This window comes from Drosophila persimilis, unplaced genomic scaffold, assembly GCF_003286085.1.
Source record: "Drosophila persimilis strain 14011-0111.01,24,50 unplaced genomic scaffold, DperRS2 tig00000652-arrow-arrow-pilon, whole genome shotgun sequence".
Lineage (NCBI taxonomy): Eukaryota > Metazoa > Arthropoda > Insecta > Diptera > Drosophilidae > Drosophila > Drosophila persimilis.
The window spans coordinates 583,915-609,698 of NW_020825329.1; the positions used below are offsets into that span (position 1 = coordinate 583,915).

The window sequence follows — 25,784 nt, forward strand, 5'->3', positions numbered from 1 at the left end:
CGCAAATCTTTAAAAATGCTTCAAGTTTATCTAATGTAAGTACAGATATTTTTAAAATAGGCAATCCTATGCAAAGTCTTAAACATCTACTTATTAACAGGTTCAATAGGTTCACAAACATCTGTAAAAATTTACGCTTATTAACTACACAACAATATAATACAAAAATATTAAATGCTATCACACACAAATATTAGTTGCATATAAAATCTATGAAATAAAAACGCTACTGATCGGTAACAGGCCATTTTATTCTAAATGTTATCATATATATATAAATAAATTTTTATATATAAGTACATGTTTACTAAAAATATTCATATATATCTAAAACGGAAATAAAAAAAATCCATAAAATCAATAATCAAAGGATTTCGTGACAGGAAAGGCAAACTTTCCAGTTTGCTTTATCAACGCCATGCATAAAAACTCAAGTTCTGATCTCGATAACAGGAGAAAAGGAGACGGTTCGTGAGTATCGGTAACCGTCCTACAATACTAAAATACTCGAGTCTCATTCAGTATACACATATATATATGTATGTACGTTAGCGTCGGAATTCGTATCGGAGCTGATGACTACCGCATGCGTTTGCTATTGCTGTTCGCAAAAGTGACAGATTGATTTGTTGGTTAATAATAGGACGGGATATGAAAGATATAAAAAACATAGAGAGAAACCTTCGTTTCGCACTTTGTTTATCCTCTTTCCACCAAATTACCTAATTGATACGAATTTAAGAATATTTGATATGTTTCCATACATCACCATCTATACGCGAGACAGTAATTTTTTTTTCTTCTGTCTGTAATAGTGATCAGGCTAATAATAATGGTCTAACTATTTGATACTGGTTTTTCGGTTGTTTCGTATTTTCAATCTTTGTAACTCTAACTCTTATATTCTCTGAGAAATAGGCAATAATCAAGGCGTAAATGAAGACATAGCAATGTGGTTATGTGGTTGGAAACGCTTTCTAATGGGTGCTACAGAAAAAAAAAAAAAAAATTATATGTATTCCCTATACTCTTTGAGTATCGGGTTTAAATACGAAAATCTCATATACTATATGAATATTTGAATGAATAAAAGAGTTCGAGAAACTCGGTTTTTTGCCCAGACTCTTTCACCAAATCAAACATTTTTATGTTATGCTATTCTTTTTCCATTTCTGTTTACCTCCAGTGAGACTCGTAGCCGAACAAATCGTTAAAACCTAGCTTTTCTAGTAAAATAGTACGAAAGGTTTTCAGTCGGACAACAGCTGTTGCTCATAGAGCTCATAAATATCATGCCTGTTGCCATCCATATCCATTACACTAGTAATTAACGTTTTTAATTTTTTTCATATATTTATTTTCAATTAACACACACATACAGTTATTCGTAAATATCTTTAATTTTGGTTTGTGCTTTCTTATAAGTAATGGGAGTTACCTAATATAAATTTAGAACTAATTATAAATACGAGTACGAGTAAAACTTCGATTTCGATATCCATTCGAGTATTTCAAAACAGTACAGATGCTTTTTATATTAGCAACACATAAAATACATAAAAATAAATTAGGGCTCATAGTGCATGTATGTAAATTTATTAAATTAAATAGTACGTTACGTACACATACATTCATTCAAAAATCCATCATGCACGTACAACTTTCCAGTGAACCAAATGTATGGATCCAAAGCATGCGCTTCTTAAACTTATTTTATGTGCTCGTAGTAATACATCTTGATTTGGATTTGGTGCATATTATACGCTATATTAATACACTAATTATCAACGTCAATTCCCCTTCATTCATACACGCTTATGTACAATTTATACATAAATATGTCTTAAGGTTTTGAAAGTTTTTAAAAAACTTGCATGATTTTTGGTTGCGTTGTTCCTTATTGAACATTTTGGTTTCTTCGGTTCTTATGTATTAGGTGAATTACTAACTTACGTTTAGACCAGTCCTTGTTTGTTCTTTTAAAAAATACCTAGATTGCAAGCCTTGCACGTGAAAGGTCGAATCAAACAATAAATGCAAATTTGTATATGGGAACCGTTCACATTACTATAATTGTAGCCTTTGACATTCAAACCAATTCAAATGAGATTTTTTTTTATTTATATACAAACGGTACTAAATATTGCAAGACCCTCTGTTATCAATCATTAAACGGCTAGCGATTATAAACAAAAAATTTAGAATGTGCGAAGACCGTGCAGAATAGAATTCGATCTATCGTCGTGTTCAATCAATAATAATTAATTCAGTAGAGGTATTTATTAGATTGATGATTATACAAGGAATATGTCTGATGTCTCAGACTTTGTGCATGCACTACCAGTTGGCGACGCAGCTGATGCTAAAGAATTGGCCCGCGTTGCAGCTAATGGCGAACGCAGGTCCTGGCTCAATGCTGACTGTGGCTGCCCACCTTCGTAGTAGTATGATGAGTCTGAAATACATTAAAAGACAAAAAATAATATGAACAGATTTCGTAATTAAAATGTGATGATTTACTTACTCACTAAGCCGCCGCTCGCACCGTAACCATAGGAACCATAAGCACCTCCATATTGTGTGTAAGCTGAACTATAGGCATATTCTGTACCTGGTACAACTGAGCTACATCCTGTAAATACAAATATTTTAAAAAACCATACGGGATTATGTTCAAAGTGGATCACCAGAATCAACTAAAACAACACATATAAAAACTAAACAAAAATAAAAAAATTTGGGAAGTAAAAAAAATTATACCATAACAGTTTGAAAATATTTTGATTTTAATTTAGAAAGTCATTAAAAAAATAAGTACATATGTATGTTTGAATATATGTATGAATGTTTGTAGGTAGGCGAAGGGTATGATGAACGGAAAACAAATATATTTACGCCTACAGTTTATTAAAGCAATTCATCAAAGTTCCCTTAGGAAAGAGATTGTTCCGATTTCAAGTCCCTCTAAAGTCGAAATGCCTGCATTTTTTAAACCTTTTTTAACATAACAACTTTTGTTTCCCGGCAAGAGGATAATATTCAATCATTTTAATTTAGATGCAACGCAAAGAATGAAAACTTTATCAATGAATGCATAGGTTTTTAGATTTACTTATATATAGGCTAACAGGGCTAGTATTTAACTGTATTGTTACCATCACCAGTATTGTGCGAGAGACAAACGTGCTGAAAAGAGAGCTAGTTTTTCCGGCTCTTCCCGTGCAGATGTGAGGCGTATGCAAAGAGATAGACATTTCGTTTTGTTTGCAACTTGCCTGTAGAGTAATGATTAAAACTTGGCAGTACTGTAGGTGTAGCATACATGCCTACATTACTACATACATTTGTATGAACTTCTGAACGATCGTCAGCAGCGCTGACACTTAGCGAAGAGGTGCCTCCGCTCGGTTGAAGGAGTATTAGAGATGAGGTATGTGTATTGGTATTGGCAAGGGGGCTGGCGTTGCTTGTTATAAGTTGCTGTTCTGTTATATGGTGCAGATTTGGTAAGGGTATATGGTTATTCTGCTCCAAATTTGGTTTGTTAGATTCCATGCTCTTGTCAGATCTGTTGGGATTCTCCTCCCTGTCCCTGCTGACGCTTCGAACCACTGGCTCCTTTATAAGTAATGTACTGTTTATATTACTTTCGGTGTGATTTTGCTCGTTTCGCACAGTCCTTGGACATAGTCTGGTCGAATCGGAGCTTCCCGAAACTGCAATAGCACCTTGTCCCGCTGGTGAGTTTGAGCCATTGTCCAAGCTTGTTATTGACGGATAGCTTCCGTTTTCAAAGGCTATTGCGGCTATATACATAGTAACAATTTTGAATCAGTTTGAAAATACTTGTCTTTAAGAGTACTGTACTATGACCTAAAGCGAGCATACATATACAGTATCTAAACAAAAAACCGTTTATGATAGCGGAATTAGCTTTTCAATTACAAAATATTGGCAGAGCAAAGTTGTAAAACTTTTGGCTTCATTCGCGCAAAAAATTGAATCCTTAATTAAACCTGAATTTTCATGTTAGAAACATTCAAACTTGATCTATCCTTACCTGCGTAGAAGGGTGCGATTGACTGTTCCTGTACTGTATTTGTACTAAGCTTCATGTCATGCATACTTATAGGGACTAGTGGAGTAAGCGAACTGCTGCCTACATCGGTCAAGTTCATAAAGAATAAGTAAAAAATGTATATGTAAACGTAAATTAAAGATTAAATAAAAAGCTTCAAAATAAAAGGAATTACTTAACAACATCTTAATAATTACATATCGAAAATTTTGTTTATTTACTTACCGATAGATGGACCGATTGTTTGTGTGTACAGGGAGCCTTGAGTCTGCGACATTGTGGCTATACTGTCATATAGCATAGAAGTATCATTGCCAGTTGGTGCCGCTCCTGACATTGATATCGTGCTGGCTGAAAACCCGTTTGATGGTTCATAGTATGAGGGAGCATTGGTACCGCTGCCAGTTGTTAAATTTCCTAGCTCGGAAAGCAGTTTGTGTTCATCCTTAATGCACCATTTCCCTGACCATATCTTAAAAGAAAATGTATAATTACCAGTCGACATAAAAACTAGGGGGAACGTAGTGAGTTGCTGCTGCGAAAATCTATATTTATTCCCGAGGCATAGTATGGCTACATTGAGCGACAAAACGTGTGTGCGAGAGAGACAGAAAATCAGTCTGAACGTGTCGTCGGGCGCTGCGTAGCGACCGAAAATTAATTTGTTACTTTGGGCTATAATAATAATCCGATCTGATCAAAATTCGGCAATCTGGTACATATGGTCATTTTGCCTGATTTTTAATTTTCCTGTATCTCCAAAATTGTGGATGCCACAGATTTTCGTTCTTTGTGGGGACGGAAGGGGGTGGGGCGAAATTTTGAAATACACTTGTGCAGGTTCGATATCACAAAAGTGTTGACGCCAAATTTGGTTGCTCTAGCTCTTATAGTCTCTGAGATCTAGGCGATCACTTTTTGCGATAGGCAAAGCCGACCATGAAACGTGTGAGTTAGAGGGAGACAGAGCGAAAGAAAATGAAATTATTTTCATCATTCATTGTCATTCTCTAAGATTCTGCGATTTTTGGTTTCCTCGTATCTTTGAAATTGTGGATGCCACAGATTTTGGACCTTTGTAGGGGCGTAAGGGGGCGGGGCGATATATCACAGAAGTCTGGATACAGAATGTCGTTGCCCTCGCTCTTATAGTCTTTGAACACTAGGCGCTCATAGGGACGGACGGATAGACAGACAGGGCTCAATCGACTCGGCTATTGATGCTGATCAGGAATATATATATTTTATAGGGTCGGAAACGCCCCCTTTGGACGTTACAGACGTCCATTTTCACCAAAAATCTATAAAATATAATCCTATACATACTTAGAGTATCGGGTATAATTAATGGCGAGTGGTGAATTATTGAGAGCACGAAGCAGATCGGGGATCAGCCTCCAATGAAAAGAGTTGTGTTGCGAAACCAGTAGACGAACGACGTGTAAAATCAGTACCATTATATGTTTGTACTTAATCAATGATTAAAACTTTACTCGTATTAATGAACAACGAGGGGAACGTTGTGAGCTATATTAGATACTCAGTCAGTATGGCTTCCCTCTGCCAGAGGATGAACACTGCACGATAATAGACCATAATAATAATCCGATCTTATCTAGATTCAGCAATTTGGTAGCTTATCTATGATTCTGCGTTTTTGGTTTTTTCGTATCTTCAAAATTGTGGATGCCAACTATTTTCGTTCAGTGTGATATCACAGGAGTCTGAATACAAAATTTCGTTGCTTTAGCTCTTGTAGTCTCAGAGAACAGAAACAAATTAATTGTTAGTTGCTACGCAAACCTCATTCTCTCTTTCTTTCTCTCCACAGAAAACATACAACTAATAACAGAATATCTAAAAGAAACACATATACATATATCATGACATCTTCAAACTTAGTTAAAAAAAGACAATTACATAAAATTTAGACAACCAACAAATGTCAGTTAACATTATAAATAATATAGCCATGTGACATATGATTAAACAACTCATCGATGGTCCTCGCAGCTTATGTCGAACTTATTCTCCTGACATCAAATAAAAAAATTAGATAAACATCAAGCATTTATGTACATCTGCTTCGTTTATTGGTACTATGGACAAAGAAATTCCACATTGTCATACGCTCAAACTCAAACATGAGTCATATGTTGACTCATCACGATAAGTACCTATAATTGAGACATCACCAGAAGTCCTGAATTCTATTCGCTGGGTCAGCTATTAAAGTATGTGCATGTTCTTGATCAAAAGCAGAAAAAGTCTTCTCTGATAAATTTTTTTTGAGAAGCGTCCAAAGTGCTTTCTTACTTGCCTCATAAATATTTGACTAAAATAATAGTCAATAATATTGTAAACAGTGCCGCCGCGGCAAAAACTATAAAACCACTTAGTTCTGATCTGGATAAAGTCAACCCGACAATGATATAAAAATGTAAAAAAAAACACTTACGTTTGGGTAAATTGGATCTCCACTGTAGCCCAAGCGCTGCCGCTTAGCTTCATCGTCTGAATGAATGTTTGTGTCCCGGTTTTCATCTAAAAGTTGGTGGAAAAATGTTCAGTTAATTTAATTAGTGTGACTGTTGATATCAATATTTCGTTAAGCTTTTTTGTTCATAGACGTTGAGTGTCACGTGCCGCTTAAGTGCATTTAGGAGTAAGAGCCACGTTGCCGTAGAAGGCGTGTTTACTTCAACACCCTTCTCTGCTACACAATTCTTGAACGCTCTACTATACATAGTATCCATTATTATAATGACATATAATGTAGAAAAATTAAGTATTGAGTAAGAACAAAGACGTTACAGTCAGAGCTATTGGAATAGTATACTATACACTGATAGTAAAGTAGATCTTTAGCTACGACTTTCAACGCATTTAAAATATTGGACTACAAGGATATACTTTGTATAATGCTTTGCAATGTTGCCTTGTAATACGAAATTACACTGAGGTTAATATGGTAAAATCAAAGTTTTGTACTATGCTCTTACAGTCCTATAAAATTAGGTATCAGAGAATTAGAACAGGTTGGAAAACAGATTACGGCGGCAAGTTGTATTTCGGAAATGAAATTCTGGGAGTAGATGAAACTAAATCAACTAGTTTACTTCCACCGAGATTATACTACAAATCTAGTTTGAATAGTGCCTTTTTGCTTGTCTTGATTAAAATTTGGAAAACTGAAATGACCCCTAGCAAAAATTCCGCTTGCATATGCTACTTATACTTTAATTCGTATGTTCCTACATATTTCTACTCCCAACCACTTTCCACCCCCAATAAATACATTCCACCAGCAGGAGGTCACTTACCAGTTGTGACTCGGAGTTATCTCACCAAATTTTCCGCACATAAGCGCTACATTTGTATTGGAAAGTAGCAAGGGTGATATTATATCAAAGGGAATTGACAACCAATTTATGAGAAGCTGGACAGTATTTGAAGCATTGAGTAGATATAAGATTTGCGTTATTGCTTTTTTATTACCCATACAGTGACAAAGAGGTGACCCGCTGACGAGGAATTCATCTGATAACCCCTATCCGAATAGGCAATCCAATCTGAACCTTTTTCGAAAAAGGCATGCAAAGGGGGGAAGGAGTGGCCACAGTCACACTCAAATCGGATTTTTTTTTTCAGAAGGCGATGGTTATCGTTTTTGCTGCACATCTAGGGTGCAATTGCCATAGCCATTAGTACGTATTTATTGAAAGCGACAAGTCCTTGCTGGGACTTTACTTAACAGCATGTTATTCTTATTATTTAATGCATTGTGCAATTTGATTTCTGTTTCTGTTTTTGTCCTATCCTATTTCAAATCCGAAACATTTTATGCTATGCTTTTCCTACCACCGCCACGTAATTGAGATATAATCTTATTACACAGCTCAAAATGTGGTTTGAAGATAGCCGTGATACGACCACAAAATACTTCCCGTTAATGCTACGCACTCTCAGTAACATCTTTTCTCTTCTTACACACATCTGTCCTGGCATTTACAAATTAATTACTTAAAAATGAAAAGGACGTTACGTTACGTTCTTTTATCAACATACATATGTTAAACATGAATGAGAGCCTTAGGGGTACAAGCTAATCTATATTAATCAATTAATATTAGTAGCCACAACCAAAATAAAAAATTATTATCTAAAATCTATTAATAGTTATTTATGTCGAGATATTATTACCAAATTTTTTTTGTTGTTTTCTAAATACATATTTACATATGTATGTTCATAACAATTTATTTATAAACGGAACACACTTAATTCGGTGTGTTATAAAAGCAGTCAGCCCAGAAAATGCCGTTTCTTAGCTCTTATAATCTCTGAGATTTTATGCGAAGATGGTAGACTAAAAACAATTCACTGCACTTATAGTAGCCAAAATACGGGAGGAACAGGCGAAGAAGAATGCTCAGATTGTAATAAGAAATATATGTATGTATACAAATAATATTACGTGTAATAGATATGTATCTCGACTCTACATTTTTGGCAATAATACATCTTATCATTAGATGAAATCCCTATTACCATAACGACTTTATGTACTCAAAACGATACGTACCATGGGTTTCGATTCTCTTGCGTTTAAAACCAGGATCTGTTGTATTATTATTGTTGTTAGTGCTGTTGTTGTTGTTATTGTTCTGAGAATGATGTCCATGCTGTATACCGAGAATTCCATTTATGCTATATCCAGTCGTGCGGTGCTCAGGCCCTGCGCTGACATTCCCATTGCTGGTGCCATTACTGTTATTATTTAAGTGACCTATTGGGTCTTGGACGGTGTCAGAAGCTGACGTCGGTATTGGGGCGTGGGCAATTACTGCAGATGCCGCAGCTGATGTTGTGGTGATTGCGGAATTAGTGCTGCTGCTGCTGGTCCCAACGCCAGATGCCTGCGGATCGCTATTTGCACCTGTACTACTATCAAGGCTCTCTGTGGCATTATGCCCGCCACTGAGATTCTGCTGCATATGATGCTGCTGATGATGATGAACATGCTTTGCTTTTTCGGCGGCCTTGTTCCTTACAATTCTGAAAAAAGTCAAATAGTTTAAGCAGAGAAGCCCATTCAGCAAGTTATGGCTAATCAATATACTTTTATAGCCCAAAATAGTACAGTTTTAAAAACGTTAAAACTTTTTTTCTTTTGAAAATTTTCCATCCCATGAATAACAGTGTAATTGAATAAACTTTATATACATATGTATAAAATATATAAAAAGTATATAAGAGTAAATAGCTGCTATAGGAAATACAGATATACACCAATTTTTCTGACACTCTTTTTATGAGCATTAAATCAAATAAAATATATTTTTAGAAATATTTTTAACTAGCCATATAGAATTGAAATCGATGGAACTGCAATGGTAACCAATGCTTCGATCCGCGACGCTAGCACTTATTTCATGTTTAGGATTAGTAGTTAAATTAATGCTAACTGCTGCATGTTGTGGTCCCGTAATTCAAAGAGACCTACATATATTTTTAATGTGTGTAAGAGTGTATACAAGTTTAAGTACATTTGACAGGTTGATTTCGCAGTGGCCATAAGAAATTTTGAGGGTTGGAAGAAGAGAAGCCCATTCAGTCCAAATGATGGAAGCTGACATCAGTTTCAGATTTTCGATTCTTTCCTGCAAGCGCCGGCTCAGAGACGGGATGAGCAATTGGGTATTTGGGCAGTGCACACAATTGAGACATATGTTTGGGATGTGAGTAAAGTACAACTCGTTGCTTTTACTGTTGTATACATATATATCCTCCAACATTTGATTTGACTTGACTTAGAGGGCTGAAAACTAAAATTGGTTGAGTGCTATGAAAGTCACTTTATTAAGTGTCTGTCTCTCGGGAATGTGAGTCGAATAGGGGAGTGCTGCCACAGCCGTACGCACAATTTTGATTCGATTGAATCACCACCCTAATCATCGCTCAAGTGCTATCTCATCACACATTGTCGCATTATGAAATGTTGTTGTTGATTATCCCTTGAATTACCCCACCTACCACGACTTGTGCCCTATCATCGGTCACATGTCAGTGATTGGATAGAGAGCAATGCATAATCGTAATACGCATCGAATTGATTCTGAATGGTTGCACGTGTCGGGTGCGGTTGCAAATTCCAATTCGAATTTATAATTTTTTAGACTATTTCAATAGAATGGTGTAGGTGAAAGGTCTGTCGCGCGTTGCTTGCAAGTGCGGCTCGTGCGTGTTAGCTTCACAAACCACAAAAGGATGCCACCGTTAAAGCTGATCTCGTTTTAATTTAGTATTGTAGGGCTCAGCCACTTTATTGCGGTTGCTTTGCAAATCACTTTAAGTAGCTGACTCTTGATAAATTCTTGGTCGCCGCTAAAATGAATTATGGTCAAAAAGGAAGTGCGTAAATAACAGCAATGTGGGACAGCGAAAGGCCACGTGGCATGGCCAAGTCACTACGATGATGCTGTAGGCAATAAAGCCGCACCGGATGGTGGAAAGGAAAGTGCCTTTTGTGGTGGTCGTGTGTCAAGCATTGTGCCGCAATTATGAACGCTAAAAACTACTTAGATATTTTTATTAGCTGGATGGTTGGGATCAAATGAAGCTGGAGTAACATCCAGTTTTGAGGAAGCGGATACGGAAGTTAGCTGCATGACAGCAAACAAACATGGCAACACTAACTTAACGCATTGCGGACGTGCGCATGTCCGTTATGTTTTGCATGAATTTTTCATGCCCAAAGCCCTGACTCATGGTTTTCAAATGCATTCGTTCTTACCGGTTTATTGAAGAAACACTAGGAACATTGTCCTGGGAGCATATACCCTCCGCCAAAAGTCGATCTCGTATCTCCCAAGCGAACATTGTGGGGTTTTCCCGCTTATAGTTGGCTATCGCATCCACCACAGGAGGTGTCGCTACTTTTGGCTTCGATCCGCCTATAACACCCGCCTTAAAGCTACCAGTCTCGTAATATCTGGAAATAGCATAAAAAAGATTTTGTTTTTTGTATAAATGTGTATAAATTAACAAGAAGGATCGAAATTTTGGGAGACAACTTATGATATACAAAAAGATAGTTATATCTTGGATACTATATTAACAATACAATGTAAATTTATCCATTAAGATAACATTATACCTCGAAGTTGAAAAGACCATATCTTGCATATCTCGCACTATTCGAATGCAGCTAATCGCATCTGATAAAATGACAAAGTCATTGTAAGTTAAAGCACACGTTAATTCAAATGTAGTAGTTTATTTTGGTTAACTTTATGGCTACATCAACTGACTTTGTGATTTTGATGTCGGATATGATATATATTATTTAAGGAGTCGGAAACGTTTACATCTCTTCGATTACCTGGTATATAAATTTGTATTGGTATATTGGTATGTTCAAGTGCTTTACTACAATCAAGTGAATATGAAAATAAAAAATACACCTTACAGTGAAAAGTAGTCGATTCGACGAAGCTTGACCATCTAGCGTTAGGAGTACCCTATATTTTTAAGTATTCAATTAAAAACAATTAAAATGCCAGCAATCCTTTAGGCCGAGTTTCGATTCCGTGTAGCAGTCTCTCGGTAACATTGAGTTGGTTAAATCCTATCACCGCAAAAGATTTATTATCCTATTCGTGGTGCATACGTGTATGTTGCTGCAGCTTGGCCCAAGCATCCTTAATACATTTTTACATATACATATGTACATACATATGTACACGTACTCGTATCTGCGGTAAGATTAATTATACCCGATACTCAAAGAGTATAGGGGTACACTAGACTTGTGGTGAATGTGAATGTGTGTAACATCCAGAAGGAAGCCTTTCCAACCCCATAAAGTATATATATTCTTGATCAAAATCAATAGCCGTGCGATATAGCCATGTCTCTTGACCTCTCTGTCCGTCTTGTTTGACGATCTGTGGCATCCACAATTTTAAACATCATAGAGAAGGTCAATTGTTACCAGATTGCCGAGCCAGATTGAATCATTTTTAAATACAGAAGGTACAAATGAAATCGCAGTGGAGGGGAGCGAGATAAAACGGATTGTGTTGTTGTGAGAATGGAGAAAAAGAGACAGATGTAAAAATAAGCACCCATATAAATACACTAGCTAAGTATCGGATATAAATGTATAGCCGCAGCCGCTAGTAGCTCGTTTTCATTATATTCCTTTTCTCCCTCTACGAATATCTTACTTTTATTAAGAATTCAATGAAACACTCAAGTGCATGGGATTTATTTATACTATATTATATCTAAGATCAAGCTTGTACATACATTTTTGGGTTTGAAAAATGCTTTAAAGGACATTTTTCACGAGCCTATAGAATCAGATACTAAATAGATAACTAAATATTGGCCTAGCTCTATATGCAAACCATAGTATTCTGAAGATAGTATTTTCTAAATGTTATCAACTTTTCTTCATGCATAATTACCTTGATAGTATTTTAGATACACAGCCATGGCTCACACGTAACTGGCGGGATATGTCACATGGACGAACACCATTGTGCGCCAGCTCCACGATGCGCTGGCGAACCACATCAGGCAATGGGCGTCCGTTAACAAAAACACCTCCCAGCTGATTTACTCCTCCATGACCTGTGAAAAATTAACGAAAAAGAATTTAATTTTAATTTATTAGAAGTTTTTCTGTAGAAACCCCAGAACTAACATAATCTGCACGAATTTTTTGGATGTCGTGGAGATACGTTATATCTTCCTTTTTAAGAGGAAGGGATCAGATAATTATTATAGGCAGAAAATTAATCAGACAAGAAAGGAAGAATGTGATATCTTCGAGGGCAACTATTTACTTTACCTTTGCAGATCGATCGTTGCAATGTCAATGACGAGATTTTTATACCAATTTGGTGTAGCGTACAGAGCTACACATGAAATTGTAACTTTGTAACTTATACATGTGTATATACATATGTATGTATGTATCTCCATGTATGTATGGCATTTGAAATTAATAAACCACGCTTTTTAAAGGATCATTCCACACAGTTTTGTACTTTTACACTTATTTGAATGTTAGATTTGTTAAACACCTAAACTTAAGAATGCAAACACATACGATTTTTGCACGTGAGAGTATACATATATCTACATATGTGCATGGTGGGCCCTTATAGCTGTCTCACTTTTTTAAAGTAAAGTAAAGACTTGCAGCCGTTATGAATTCTTATTCTTACGTTCATTGTGAAATAAGTTGACATAGTCAACATTTCGTTCTGTATAGCCATGGAAAGCATAAACGTAAAAAGCAACTGTAGCTTTGTTCGGAATTTGGATTTCCAAAAATGCACTCAAAAATCTAGGATTGTGCATTGCACTCTATCTTTGTTCAAGAGAATTGGAAGTGCTTCAATGTCCCACATAGTAGGGAAACAATGCACAGTTACAAATTCCAGATTGGTAAAGATGTCAGGGAGAAAATAAGAGTAAACTGTGCAGGTTTTGGAGTAAAAATGGCAAAAAAGCTAAATGTGAGCAGTACAACCTTTAAAAACGTAATTAAAAATTAGCTTAGGATAAAATCTTACAAAAAAAGCGCATTGCCGGCCTCATTGAGGGTAAACAAAAAAACCAGCAATTCCTGAATGAAATCGGAACATGATCAAAAAATTAAAAGCTATACACAAAAAGCACTTTGGTAAACGTTTTAGCTTATAAGAAAGCAATTGAGAGATATCTGTTATGGTTTTGGGAATCATATCCACATTATGAAATATCAATTTTTGTCATGCTTTTTAAAATAATGTCTTTTCATCTTGGTGAGCCGGTCTCCATCCTTTCCGTATCTGAATCCATTGAACTTCTGCATATGTGGTTTGAAACAATTTAACCGCCAATCGCAGAAAATTTGGAACGAAATTCCCGATGTGGTCCACTTGCATCTGTCTTCTAAAACGCTTAAAGTTACATAAAGCTGACTGGGAATTATTAAAATCGATGGGTAACGTTTTGAGTTTTTACGGTGACCGCAACTCTACATTTATACCCGATATTTAGTCAGTATAGCTCTCCTCCGGCAGACGCCGCTAATATCAAACGACACGACAAAGAGTGCGTGCGAGAGAGTTAGAAAATTATTCTGAGCGTGTTTTGGCTTAAAAATGTTCTGATATATATGGTCATTCTCTATGATTGTGCGTTTTTAGTTTTGTCGTATCTTCAAAATTGTGGATGACACAGATTTGCGTTTTTTGTGGGGGCGGAAGTGGGCGGGCCGATGTTTTGATATATACTTGTAACAGTGACATATCGCAGAAGTCTGGATACAAAATGTCGTTGCTCTAGCTCTTATAGTCTCTGAGCACTAGGCGCTCATAGCGACGGACAGATAGACATGGCTCAATCGTCTCGGCTATTGATGCTGGTCAAGAATGTACTTCCTTCTGAACATTAAACGCATCCATTTTCACCACAAATCTAATATACCCCTATACTCATTTTGAGTATCGGGTATAATCAAAAATTGTATAACTAATGATTATATGTTCTTATAAAATATATAAAATGAGTTTTCAGCCTAAACTATAAGGTCCACGCTACCCTGTATATGTTTTTGGCATACAGAATTGTCAAAATAGCACCGCTCAAGACACATTTTTAATTGCGAAATAACGTACACAAAGAGACCGATGTCATCTGCTGATTTAAGGCAAGAGTCCTAATGATAAACATGCCACCAAAACAGAAGAGAGCACTTGTTTCCACCCCATTTACAGTCTGACACTTCTCTGCGGCTTTCGCAATTATATTATACGTTGGAATTTGCAACAGTCTGTACAGACTCCCTGGTTTTCCACTTGTCTTTATAAAATAAAAAAAACCCAGAAGAAGCAGGAGCCAAATTCCGATTAAAATCATTTTGAATATAATTAGTTTGTCATGCCACAACTAACTATTAAATATGACTGGCTGCTATCCGATACTTCGCTCAAAATGTTACTATTGCTAACCAGAATATACATATGTATGTATCTGCGTAGTATACTCCATTTTTGGATTAATTCAACAATATCCCGGTTTTGTTTTGATAACTTTTTGTTTTTGTTCGACCGCAGCTTGTGAATTTTTAAAATTTAAAAAAGACCAAAAAGTCAATTTGACTCTATGATTGAAGAGTAGCTTTCTTAAACGCTTATCCTATATAGGGTTAGATACAACTGAATATTTTTCATCTTCATTCTTAAATCAGATCGTTATTCAAATCATGGGATGGCTATAAAAATCTTCGCAATTCGAATGTGCAGCTGACATTATCCAACTGCCTTCTGATACATGTTTAAGCACGATATATGTACCTGAATGAGACCAAACTGACGATACGACACAATTTAAGGACTCAATTCGGACCAGAGCTGCTGTTGCATCTAGATGCGCCCAGCAGGATGTCGAAAGAATAGAATATCGGAACAAAAGACTATTGTTTGAATCACATAATACTTAATGGAAAATACAATTCTCATATAATGAAGTATCTATAGACTCTTAGTGACAGAGATTCATAAAATTCCTTTGTTTCATTTCACTCGTAGATACCTAACAAATAACAAAATATTATATATGTACATACGAGTGTAAATATGTGCCAGCGATCATTATTTGATTTGATTTGGCTTCTCCCTTAATATGAAGCGTAATATGATAAATATTTGTTTTAATAAACAATGTCTTTGCGATAAGGAAAGCCTGCAACATGCTTACCCTACTACATTCACAAAAGAATTCAGTTTTTACGAACACAAATGTATGTACATACATATATGTATGTATATGTGATTGACAAGAGCATATTTCTATACACTATTTTCAATATTTTTCTTGATTAGAAACGCAAATATAAATTCCCTGTGATCTATAAATTCCCTCAAATGCATACAAATTTCAAGAATGAATGAGAATAAATGAACACAAAAATATATGCAAATAAAATCTCACGTTACAGTTGAAACTTGTTTTCAAATTGTTAAAATAAGAAATACATCTTGAGACGTTTGCTTGCTAGGGACCGGAACGTTTCGTTTTATAATGTAAAGGGTTATTACATGTATAATATTCCATCATATTCTGATTGTAGCGGTAGGCGGTCGAGAGATCCATACTCCAATTTGTCGCTAATATCGCCGTATTCGGTAGCGTTATCTCCAAAAGGTGGTGTACAGTTCCGAATAAAAATCAAAACTAGGAGGAGCACAGGGTTTAGACCTTGCGTGCCATTTTTTTAACTCTATGTTTTAGCTTTTTGAACTCTACAACCAGCACTGTCGCACGATATCTGAATTCATTTAAAAACTGGAAGCGTGACCGTAACCGTAAACTGAATCCGGAATTGATGCCGTATTCCGATTGCGTCAACGAAACTCTGATTGACGTTCCGTGGAAGGAAGCATTAGAACCGCCACTGGATTTCGGCTGCTGGAGCTGAAGTTTGTGTTTCGTTTGTCTACTTCTTTCAAAAAGTAGACCGGATCGAGCACTCGCGTTGCTGCTGCTTCTTCAACACTGTTTTAGTTTTTTTTTTTTTAACCGTTATCACCGTTGTTTTTTTATTACAAAATTTCTGTTTCGTTTTGTGTGCCGTAAAATATTGTTAACCATTTTTTCCGCGCTGTTTGCTGTCAGCCGCAGAGATCCTGCGCACGGTTTCCTTATTCTTATCTACCTCGAAGTATTTTTTACTTATCTCTATATCTACACCGTGAGGAAGGGCGCGGGCGTGTGAGAGTGTCCTTGGATATCCTTGGTCCTTGTTACGCTTACACCACCGCACCGCACCGCCCACCCTTAACGTTTAGCGCTCACCACTGGACTGCCGTTAGCTCCCCTCTGCAGCCAGCCAACCAATGAAGATGAACGAAAACCCGAGACCCAGAAAAAGGCAGAGCAGAGCATCGCACCAGACGACGACACTGGGTGGGCAATCCTTGTGGCCAATCCAATGCTTATGCCATTGATAAGAGCAGGGCAGGGAACAATTTCGAAGTGAAGGCGTTTATTTTTAGTGAAAGTGCTTCTTGTTGGTTGTTGCCTCTGACGGTTGTCGTATGTAGATATGTACCTATATAATAAGTATAGTTAACCCTATAAGTGCTTTTAGAGATTGGTATTCAGATTTAGTTTCTACATGCCAAGCTAGAAACTTTGTTTTTTCTGAACGGCTTTAAATTTGTTCTACCAAGGTTCTCCTTCTGTGGTGTATTTAGGGTACGCCCATGACTTGCCGCTGCCTTTGCTTTAGCTGGAGCAAGCATGGAGCTGTAGAGAAAGACTTGGACTTCGGGAGCGGGTGGGAGGTTTTGTATTCCACCAATCGTCACCAAGATCAACAGGCGTCGTAATGTGGTTGCACCAATCACAGCAAACCGTTATGCCTACCACTTAAGCACTGCCTTGCAGTCTTTGGTCATCTCTCTCACACACTTGTATGTTCTATTGCCGTTGCTTCACACTAACACTTCGGTGTTTCGGTATTTCCCCATTTCGTATTTAATGACGATTGGCATTTGGGTGTATGAATGTTCAAAGACAAAATAATTATGTTAGCGACAAAAATATTAACAAAAAGTGAACTTTTCTCACTGTATAATATACATACGTACATATGTATCTAAATATGTAAAATTCAAAAAAATCACGGCAGAAGTAAATACAGGAACTTGCGCAGTGGTTAGAAGTGGGATATTATACGAGTAGATGCTCATCCCATCCTCCTTTTGTGACCTAAAAGTAACAACTACATATCATTAGAGGCTTGGATTTTTACCAGTAATTCCCAAGATACAAAAACAAAAATTTGATTATGATTGTATAGCATACTCTTGAATTAACATTTTCGGTGTATAAAAACACACTGGGGAGTATAAATCTTTGATATGAGGCATTTCGCTTAGATTCTGCGGCTATTTTTGCTAGAATATTTTTGCGGCTTTTTCTGTGTGCCAAATGGCTTTGCTCCTTCTCCCGCCAACGCCAATCGATTAAATAATATTTATGATAAACAAAGACTTGTTTCATGCACATATGAATATAACTCATTGATCGATTAACATAATCTAATCAGACTCAAGAAGCTGTAGTTCATTTGGTTTTTGACTTATCCAAATTGTGTAATAATACGAGTATATACATATATATGTATGTACGTTTAAAAATACACTGAAATTCTTGAAATTCACAGGAACAAGGCTTCCCTTCCCATTTTAATAAAATAAGGCATTGGTTGTATGATCTTTTTTTTAGTGACTCGGAAGGTCACGTCCCGACGCGTAGAGAAAATAAACAAATACAATATTTTTTTCGTTCAGAGGTATGTACCAATCCAGGAATCCAGCATCAAGAACCGGGATTGAATTAATTTGTGCTCAAGTCGAATAAATAATCGCATTTGGCTCTAATTTCACTTGGGTGTCATATTTTTCAAATCGGCAACAACAATTAATCCAATGTAATAAGAAAATTCTTGACTAATAAAACAAGACAAATACATATGTATATTAATATTCAAATAATTTCCAATGAAAATAGTTTCTTTAAATTTCTTTAAATTGGTTTTAATTTAGTGTACCATACTAACCAGTCAGTCAGACTCCCGGACAATGCGCAATATTTAATAGGATATCGTCGTTGAAAAATTATGCAAATTATGTTTGTGGATGGGGTTTTTATTACAGTTTGAAACAGTTGGTAGAAGAAGGAAGAAGAGCGAGGCACAATAATAATTAAAGCAATCCCCCAATGAATGGTACTCGAAAAGTCAAAGCATAAGTTAAAAGCGATTTGTCAAATTAAAATTAACGTGGGCTCAACGGAGGCGGAGGGTGGTTGCACAAAAGTATGTGGAAGCTTCAGTAACACAGTAAGCGCGGTTTAATATACAATTGGGAATTCATCGAGGCAAATTTGTAGCAGCAGTTCTTTTTCTAGAAAGGAACAGCTGGGCTACATGCAGACACCCATTGTGATGTCTAACACACGAGGGTGTATCACTAAGTACATGTGTCAGCTATGATACCACTTTTTTATATTTTTTGTTTGTCAAGGTATTCTATTTTTAGCTCAATTCATTTGGTCAAGCAATTTTATGACTTTTTTCCCTTTCAAATAATAACTTTTCTCTTATTGTAATTTTTCAGTGATTAATTTTTTATCCATTAAAAAACCGCCGAGCCATTTTTTAAAGCTTGGAATCGTAAAGTAGTCACAGGGGCCTTAATCTAAAGGATATGCCATAGTAGAAATAAGTTTGAGCAATCACGGCACCCATCACGCGGTATCTTATTCCCAAAACGTCAAATATACATATGTAGTTACTTATGTATCATATAAGTTTCTTGAAACTATACTAATATAAGATATGATGCCATAATAATATCCAGAAGACGGATTCAAATCCGAAAGACAAGCATAGAATGAATAGAAACAGGCAGAGAGTAAACGAAAAAGGGGAATCTCGACTCAGCTTCTCAGCTTGATCAGAATGCAATTCAAACTTGTACTTTATGAACTTTATTATAAATACATTATGAGTTCGCATATTTGATTATTCCTTCTGTGTTTTTCAAAGGGCTGGACAAAATCATAAGGCCCTATACAAGGGTATCAATAAATGTAAGTGCATATATATTTTGCATATAGGAAAAATTTTAAGTTAAGTTTTATATATATAAAATTATAAAATAGCAATCACTTATTTATATACAAAGTATATCTGACTACTCCCTTTTATTCTCAAGTTTTCATTTAGTGGCAACAAAAAAGGATGTAAGAAGACACAGGAAGCCGGAAACTGATTTTAGATTTTGTGGCTTTGGTGTTCACCTGATTTATATAGTACTGAATCGTAAGCTCGTATTTATGTGGTTATAGACTTGCACTTGCGCTGTACAGCCACCTTATTAGGTCTATTCCGTTACCGTGAATGTTGTAATGTAATCTATACTATCATATCTCTGATTGTCTCTTAATCTGAGTCTGATTCAGAGCTTTAGGTTGCTTGATCACCATGTGAATAGCATGCAGAGACAGAGCCACAGCCAGAGCCAGTGGACTTCTCCTCTCCAGTGACCATCAACACCAATACAAATAAAAAAAACAACAAAAGAAAAATACCATCAGAGCCAGGAAAACACCTTGCGGTCAGGATGCATTTTTTCAATTAGACACGAAGTTATTTGAGACATTTCATACAAAGCCACAGAAAATTGATCGGTCAGTCAGTCAGTCAGTAGGGTGAGGAATGAATGGAGTTGAAGCCAAAGTCAGTGTCGGTATCAGAGGTACATATATGTATATATGTATATGTAGATACGTGGGAGACAGCTACAGTCATAGTTTCTGCACAATGTCACACGAGAGTGGAGTGAAAAAATTGTCATTGAATAGGAATATTATGCATCAACTTACCATCACCAGATATACTGCCTTGCGAGCTGTGTGAATCTTCTGAAATTTCAATTGGGAATAAATAGCCTTTTCAATGTCTGTATTTGAGTGTATGTTTGTGGTACCTGCCCCGTTTTGGACTTCGTTCATTGCTGTTATCCATTCAACGCCTTGTGACTGTGAAATAAAATTGTTTGTGGAGGGCGGCGTTGGGGCATCCGCTATGCTTCCAAGTATACGATTTGAATATTCATCGAACTTATGCACTGCAATGTATGGACAAAACAAAATAATAAGTAAGAACTCCATATTGGGTGAAGTGTGCAAGATTTAAGTGTTCATACAGATAGATGAACAGATTATAGACGGACATCTGTTGATTATGCTACATTAGGCTACATCTACTCTAAGAGTGCCAGAGTTAATTAGTGTAAAAGTCATATTTACATATACTTCTAACATAAAAGGGCCAAAATCAACAAGAGAATAGCGATCTTAAAAATATTTAGAAGTTGAGGAAGAGACCGACACTAAATGATGTCGTGGGCCATTCGAATGGGTTAAGCGCTTTTCCTTTTTATCCGAGAAATCCGTGACTCAAACGAGGAAACTCTTTCATTTAATTTCTGTTGGTTATGGCATTCGTACACATCGAACAAGACGAAGAATCGAATTCGGCGACAACAGGTCGCATCTGACTAAATCTTAGGATAGGAAATAAAAAATCCCAAGTCGCAATACCCCACCGTCCCCACCCCATCCTTTCGGCCAGCAGTGGCAGCAACTTTGGCTATTGTTCTTCAGTCAAGCGATGTTCAGGCCCGTCCCCAGTTTAGTCTGCAGTTTAGATTTAACAAGTTCTCTTTCTGCTGATCAACCCTTCTCGACTGAAAATTGTAATATCATACAAATTTAATATACAATTTACATACTACATGAGCAATTACTTGAAATATAAGTACTGCGGATATTTATGTTTATGTAGAATATATATCAAATCAAATGAATTCCAAATGGATACATATATGTACAATGTAACTTACATTTTGACTTTTCGTCAATTTGTGCTGAGGTATAAACGATTCCGTTGTTATGATGGGGATGATCATTCTGATGATGATGGGTGCCGATGGTGATGCTCAGGTTGTCACCTGTCGGAGCGCTCTGTAGTGTGTGTATGGTCGGTGAGACAACCAGATGCTGTTGTTGCTGTGAGAGGTGATGGTGTTGCAGATGCTGTTGATTATCGTGCTCATGCTGACTCGTGTTCGTAGTCAGCGCTTGATCTTGGCCATGGTTACTGTGGACAGGCAAGGGCTGGTGGATGATGTGGTGCTGCAGCTGATGCTGCGAGAGCGTCGCAAGCCCATGGCTAAGATGTGGCGATGTCTGCATTTCCATTATGATCATCAGAATCTGAAAAAAGGCAAGCAAATAATTCAACCGGGATAGAAACTTTTCTGTAGCTGCCAGAAATCCGGTATTCTCGAAATCAGGGAGCTAAGCTACTTAGTATATGATACACCAGCATCAGCATCAGCGAGGGGCAGTTGCTACCTGACTACCTCTTCATAATTATAGATAAGAGCCATAGAACGTTGAACTTACTGCCACTGCAAGAACAAAGACGGAACCGAACCAACCTTAGTCTTATGCTCGAAGCGTTGGCGAAAGCTACTTGTTCTTATCCTCGTACTTTGGAAGCTACGTGGTTCATTGCCAATAATAAACCTGCTTTAAGTTACTTAGACTGATCAACTATTAAATACTTCGTATAAATTTAAAATTTAAGAGAATTACCGATAGTAAAGCCTTGCAGTACAAAATCTAAATAAATCCTGCACGAGTATGTTGTAATGTGCAGCAGCTGATCACAAATTAAAATAATCATTATTAAGATTGATCTGAGGAATAAACAATATCCACATATTCGTCGCACAATTTTGAGACCAACGATATCCTCTATTTCCTCAGTTCATTCTGGCGAACAGCGAAGGAATATGCAAGAAAAAGCATAAAAAGTCATCCACATAACGATTCGATAAGTTAAGCAGTAGCCTAAAGCTAACCAGAGCAGCTAGTCTGAGCCTGTGGTCTCCTGGTCTAAAATATAGGTCATGTAGATCACGTCAGAATTCATCGGCTTGTATTTGTATACAATGGCTTTGAATTCAATTCTTCCTGCGGATTATTTACTAAGGTTTAAAATAAACATAATTCTACAAATTTCCATTTTACTTAGCGTATTGAGATGTTTCAAACTGTCCGCCTAATAAAGGTGTAACGTCTAAACATTATGAAAATTTCTTTAATATTTTAGAAAACTTTCCGCAGTTGATTATGTGACATGGAATCTTACAAAGAAGCCACAAAGCATTTCCCGCTCATTTCCTTGTGATATGTTGTCGTGCCGGCAACATCCCTCGACGACCTACCACTGGAAGGACAAACCGCGCGCGCGTGTTTGCTAGCACTCATTCACCTGTTGTTAATTGACCTTTTTGAGACTATAACTCCCTTAAGGGTCATTGCAATTGAGCAGTAGAGAAGCCAAGTGCATGTGTGCGCGAGAGTATGCGTATTCATGATCATGAAACTCGAGTTGTATTTGCTTAGCTAGAGTGAACCATCTGTTTTCCTTTAAGAGTCTTACTTCCCTGATGTCAAGAATTTTCACGGTTACTGCCTGAACATATTAGTTAGTAGAAAACATGTGATGGCAACGGATTAATCTATTTTGATCAATTTGCAATATATATTGCATTAATATAGAATACAGTCAGAATTAAATAAATATTTCGGAGAAAGGAAATTATTTTTTCCTTCCAGAATGCTGCTTATCACTCATGGTGGTAGATACATATGTATGTATTGTTAATATTCGGCTATCATTTGGCTGTAACGGAGCGCGGGAAAATAAAACGGTGTATTTACTTTTTCGTACCGCACCCCTGTATTTTATAATTAACGATTAAATACAACAAAGAGAAACAAATGAAACTTTACTTTTTTTTAGACGAAAAAGCTCCTTGATATGAGGTCATGTACATAGAAATGCAAAACTGTGGCCCAGCAAAAATGAAGTCACGGTCGGTCAAAGCATAGGCGAGGGCAGGGGCGTATGCGAAGTTTCTGTTTCTTCGGCGTTCTTTTCAAGACCAACTTACTTCTATTTTTTTGTCGTAATACATTCAATTCAGAAAATAAAAGTGGGAAAATATAAACGCATTTTCACACACTCACTTCGAATAATGGCTGGCGATGACGACTCAAACGACTCAGCTCGGGAGTCTATGAAAACGGAAAAAAGCAGCTCAAGGTCAGGAGCGTGGGTAAATGTTGCCCAGAGTTTGCCATACAAACCAAACACGATCGTACATAGATTCAAATTTACAATACTTTTGTAGATCACGGTTAGGATTGGTTGGATTTTTGTACGCTTGCAGAGGGTAGTACTAATATTGATAATTTATTTAATTTTGCTAAAATTGAATTACCGCTTCCAATCCCGAGGCTTTTAAAAATTGCTATCGACAGCGTAAATGTACTCACCGAAACTATCTACACATATGTTTTCATTTCCAGACTCAGTCGAACTTTTTGTAATTGTATTAACTTTATATTCATTTGAATTTTACCACGAAATCCACACTTTTTATAAACATTGGAGCCTTTAGGCATTTAATAAATATAGATTATTGCGTTTCAATAAGTACACATCCGAAATACATATACATTCAAGCAAGTCGATTTTTATGCAATGCGGCAGCGCGTACCACTTGTTGGGCCATATGTCCACGATACAAACCGCGCTCCAGGTGGATGGATCATGGACCGTACGAAGCGACCGACTCGAGCGAAACTAAATTGTTGAATGACAATGGACGGCGGAAGCCTGGTTTAAACCACTCAAATTCACTGGGGATATTTTCTGTGTGTGTTTCTGTCGGCCTATGTATCTTTTGAGTCGCGCTCAAACTTGATCTGAGACGGCTTTACGGTTGGTCGATTTCATTTCCACTCAAACCACCTGAGAGGGGGGCGTATGCTCCCAAGCTCGATCTGCAATATGATCACCGTCGGGAGAGAGCGATGGAAAGAGTGAGACTCCCGTTTTTGCTTTGTATGCATACATATACAAAGTATAATGTACGGAATGTACTTTTTTCTACTAAAGCGCGCGTGGTTATATACCAAAGAAATATATACATATGTACATACATATAATTGAAATAATATATTTTCACGCAATTTAGAACGACATATAGGGAAGAGGCGGGGCGGTTCCCTTTCTTTCTGTATGTAGTTAAATGCACATATGTATGTACTGCGTATATGTGGCTTATGAATTGGGCGATGCTCAAACAACAGGTAAGCACAGTGATAGTCATATTTGCAAGTTTATATGTATATATGTAACTTTCCCGTCTCCTTACTTTACATGTATCAAGCGGAAGTAAAGCATGTTCACCTGATCAACCTACCCCCTTTTTGAGTGTGTCCAGTTTGAGTGTGTCGTGCCTCTGCGTTGAATGCCTGCACTCCACAGGTTGATGAGTGAGTACATAGTTAAAGATACATACCATACTCGTATTTATTTGTATACATTTTTATTTAAGTCATCTTCGGGTCCAGTACAGTCGCGTATCCTGTCAATAGACACCTGCATAAGTATTGCATACTAATGTTACTTGGAACATTTTAAGGAAATGTATACATATATGTATGTGGAATCTACTTAATTACTAACAATTATATATAATTTGTAATATAATAATAAATCTAAATCGACATACCAACACTTGTATTACATATGTGTGTACGTATGCATGACACCTATGTTAAAATTGAGGTCATTATGTACTCAGTATGTGCATATATGTATGTATGTATCTACCTGTAGCCAAACTAACGCAGGTGGTTCGTAACCAGCTAACAAAATGAAAACGGCGCGTGCCAAGCAAATCGTCGACTACCGTTGGAAACCACAGTGGGGCGGAAGAGTGCCGAGATTGAGCACTCAACCGTTTCTGATTCAAGCTCAGAGTTCTCTGGTACTTGACTGGAACTCGTTTTAGGGGCAACATGCTTATGAATGGATACATACATTTCCAATTAACACTATTGCCAAAAGATCCCTCAAGGATTTAGATAATCTTTCATACAGCTTCAATTCTAATGTCGAAAACGGTCAAAACTACATTTAAAAATTTGTCCATTAGCTAATCATAGTAGATACCGTGAAAGAAAGCAACAGAACCAGCTGTTC

General features: G+C 36.8%; 1 protein-coding gene across 3 annotated transcripts; it reads right to left on the reverse strand.

The window, feature by feature from the left end:
- Nucleotides 1–2,261: 2,261 nt before the first annotated feature.
- LOC6602558 (paired box protein Pax-2) lies at nt 2,262–21,925 on the reverse strand. 3 transcript variants are annotated; one of them, XM_002027543.2, is made up of 12 exons: nt 21,559–21,925; nt 20,641–20,781; nt 20,537–20,575; nt 12,553–12,718; nt 10,875–11,072; nt 8,664–9,136; nt 6,537–6,622; nt 4,304–4,550; nt 4,061–4,159; nt 3,276–3,806; nt 2,525–2,632; nt 2,262–2,455 (listed from the first exon to the last, which is right to left on the reverse strand). In XM_002027543.2, exons 1-12 carry the CDS (start codon nt 21,923–21,925, stop codon nt 2,295–2,297), a joined length of 2,616 nt encoding a protein of 871 aa, XP_002027579.1. In that variant the 3' UTR covers nt 2,262–2,294. The 3 variants fall into 3 exon arrangements, with proteins under 3 accessions (XP_002027579.1, XP_026846871.1, XP_026846870.1); XM_026991070.1 differs by lacking the exon at nt 3,276–3,806; XM_026991069.1 differs by lacking the exons at nt 20,537–20,575; nt 20,641–20,781; nt 21,559–21,925 and adding an exon at nt 16,180–16,348.
- Nucleotides 21,926–25,784: the final 3,859 nt, after the last annotated feature.

What these genes read in the sequence shown, in the direction of transcription:
- LOC6602558 (XM_002027543.2), bottom strand. Translation starts at nt 21,925, where the DNA reads ATGATCATAATGGAAATGCAGACATCGCCACATCTTAGCCATGGGCTT. An exon ending in AATTGACGAAAAGTCAAAAT is followed by an intron (nt 20,782 to 21,558) that starts GTAAGTTACATT and finishes CATACATTGCAG; the next exon opens with TGCATAAGTTCGATGAATAT. An exon ending in GAGATCCAATTTACCCAAAC is followed by an intron (nt 4,551 to 6,536) that starts GTAAGTGTTTTT and finishes TTTTCTTTTAAG; the next exon opens with ATATGGTCAGGGAAATGGTG.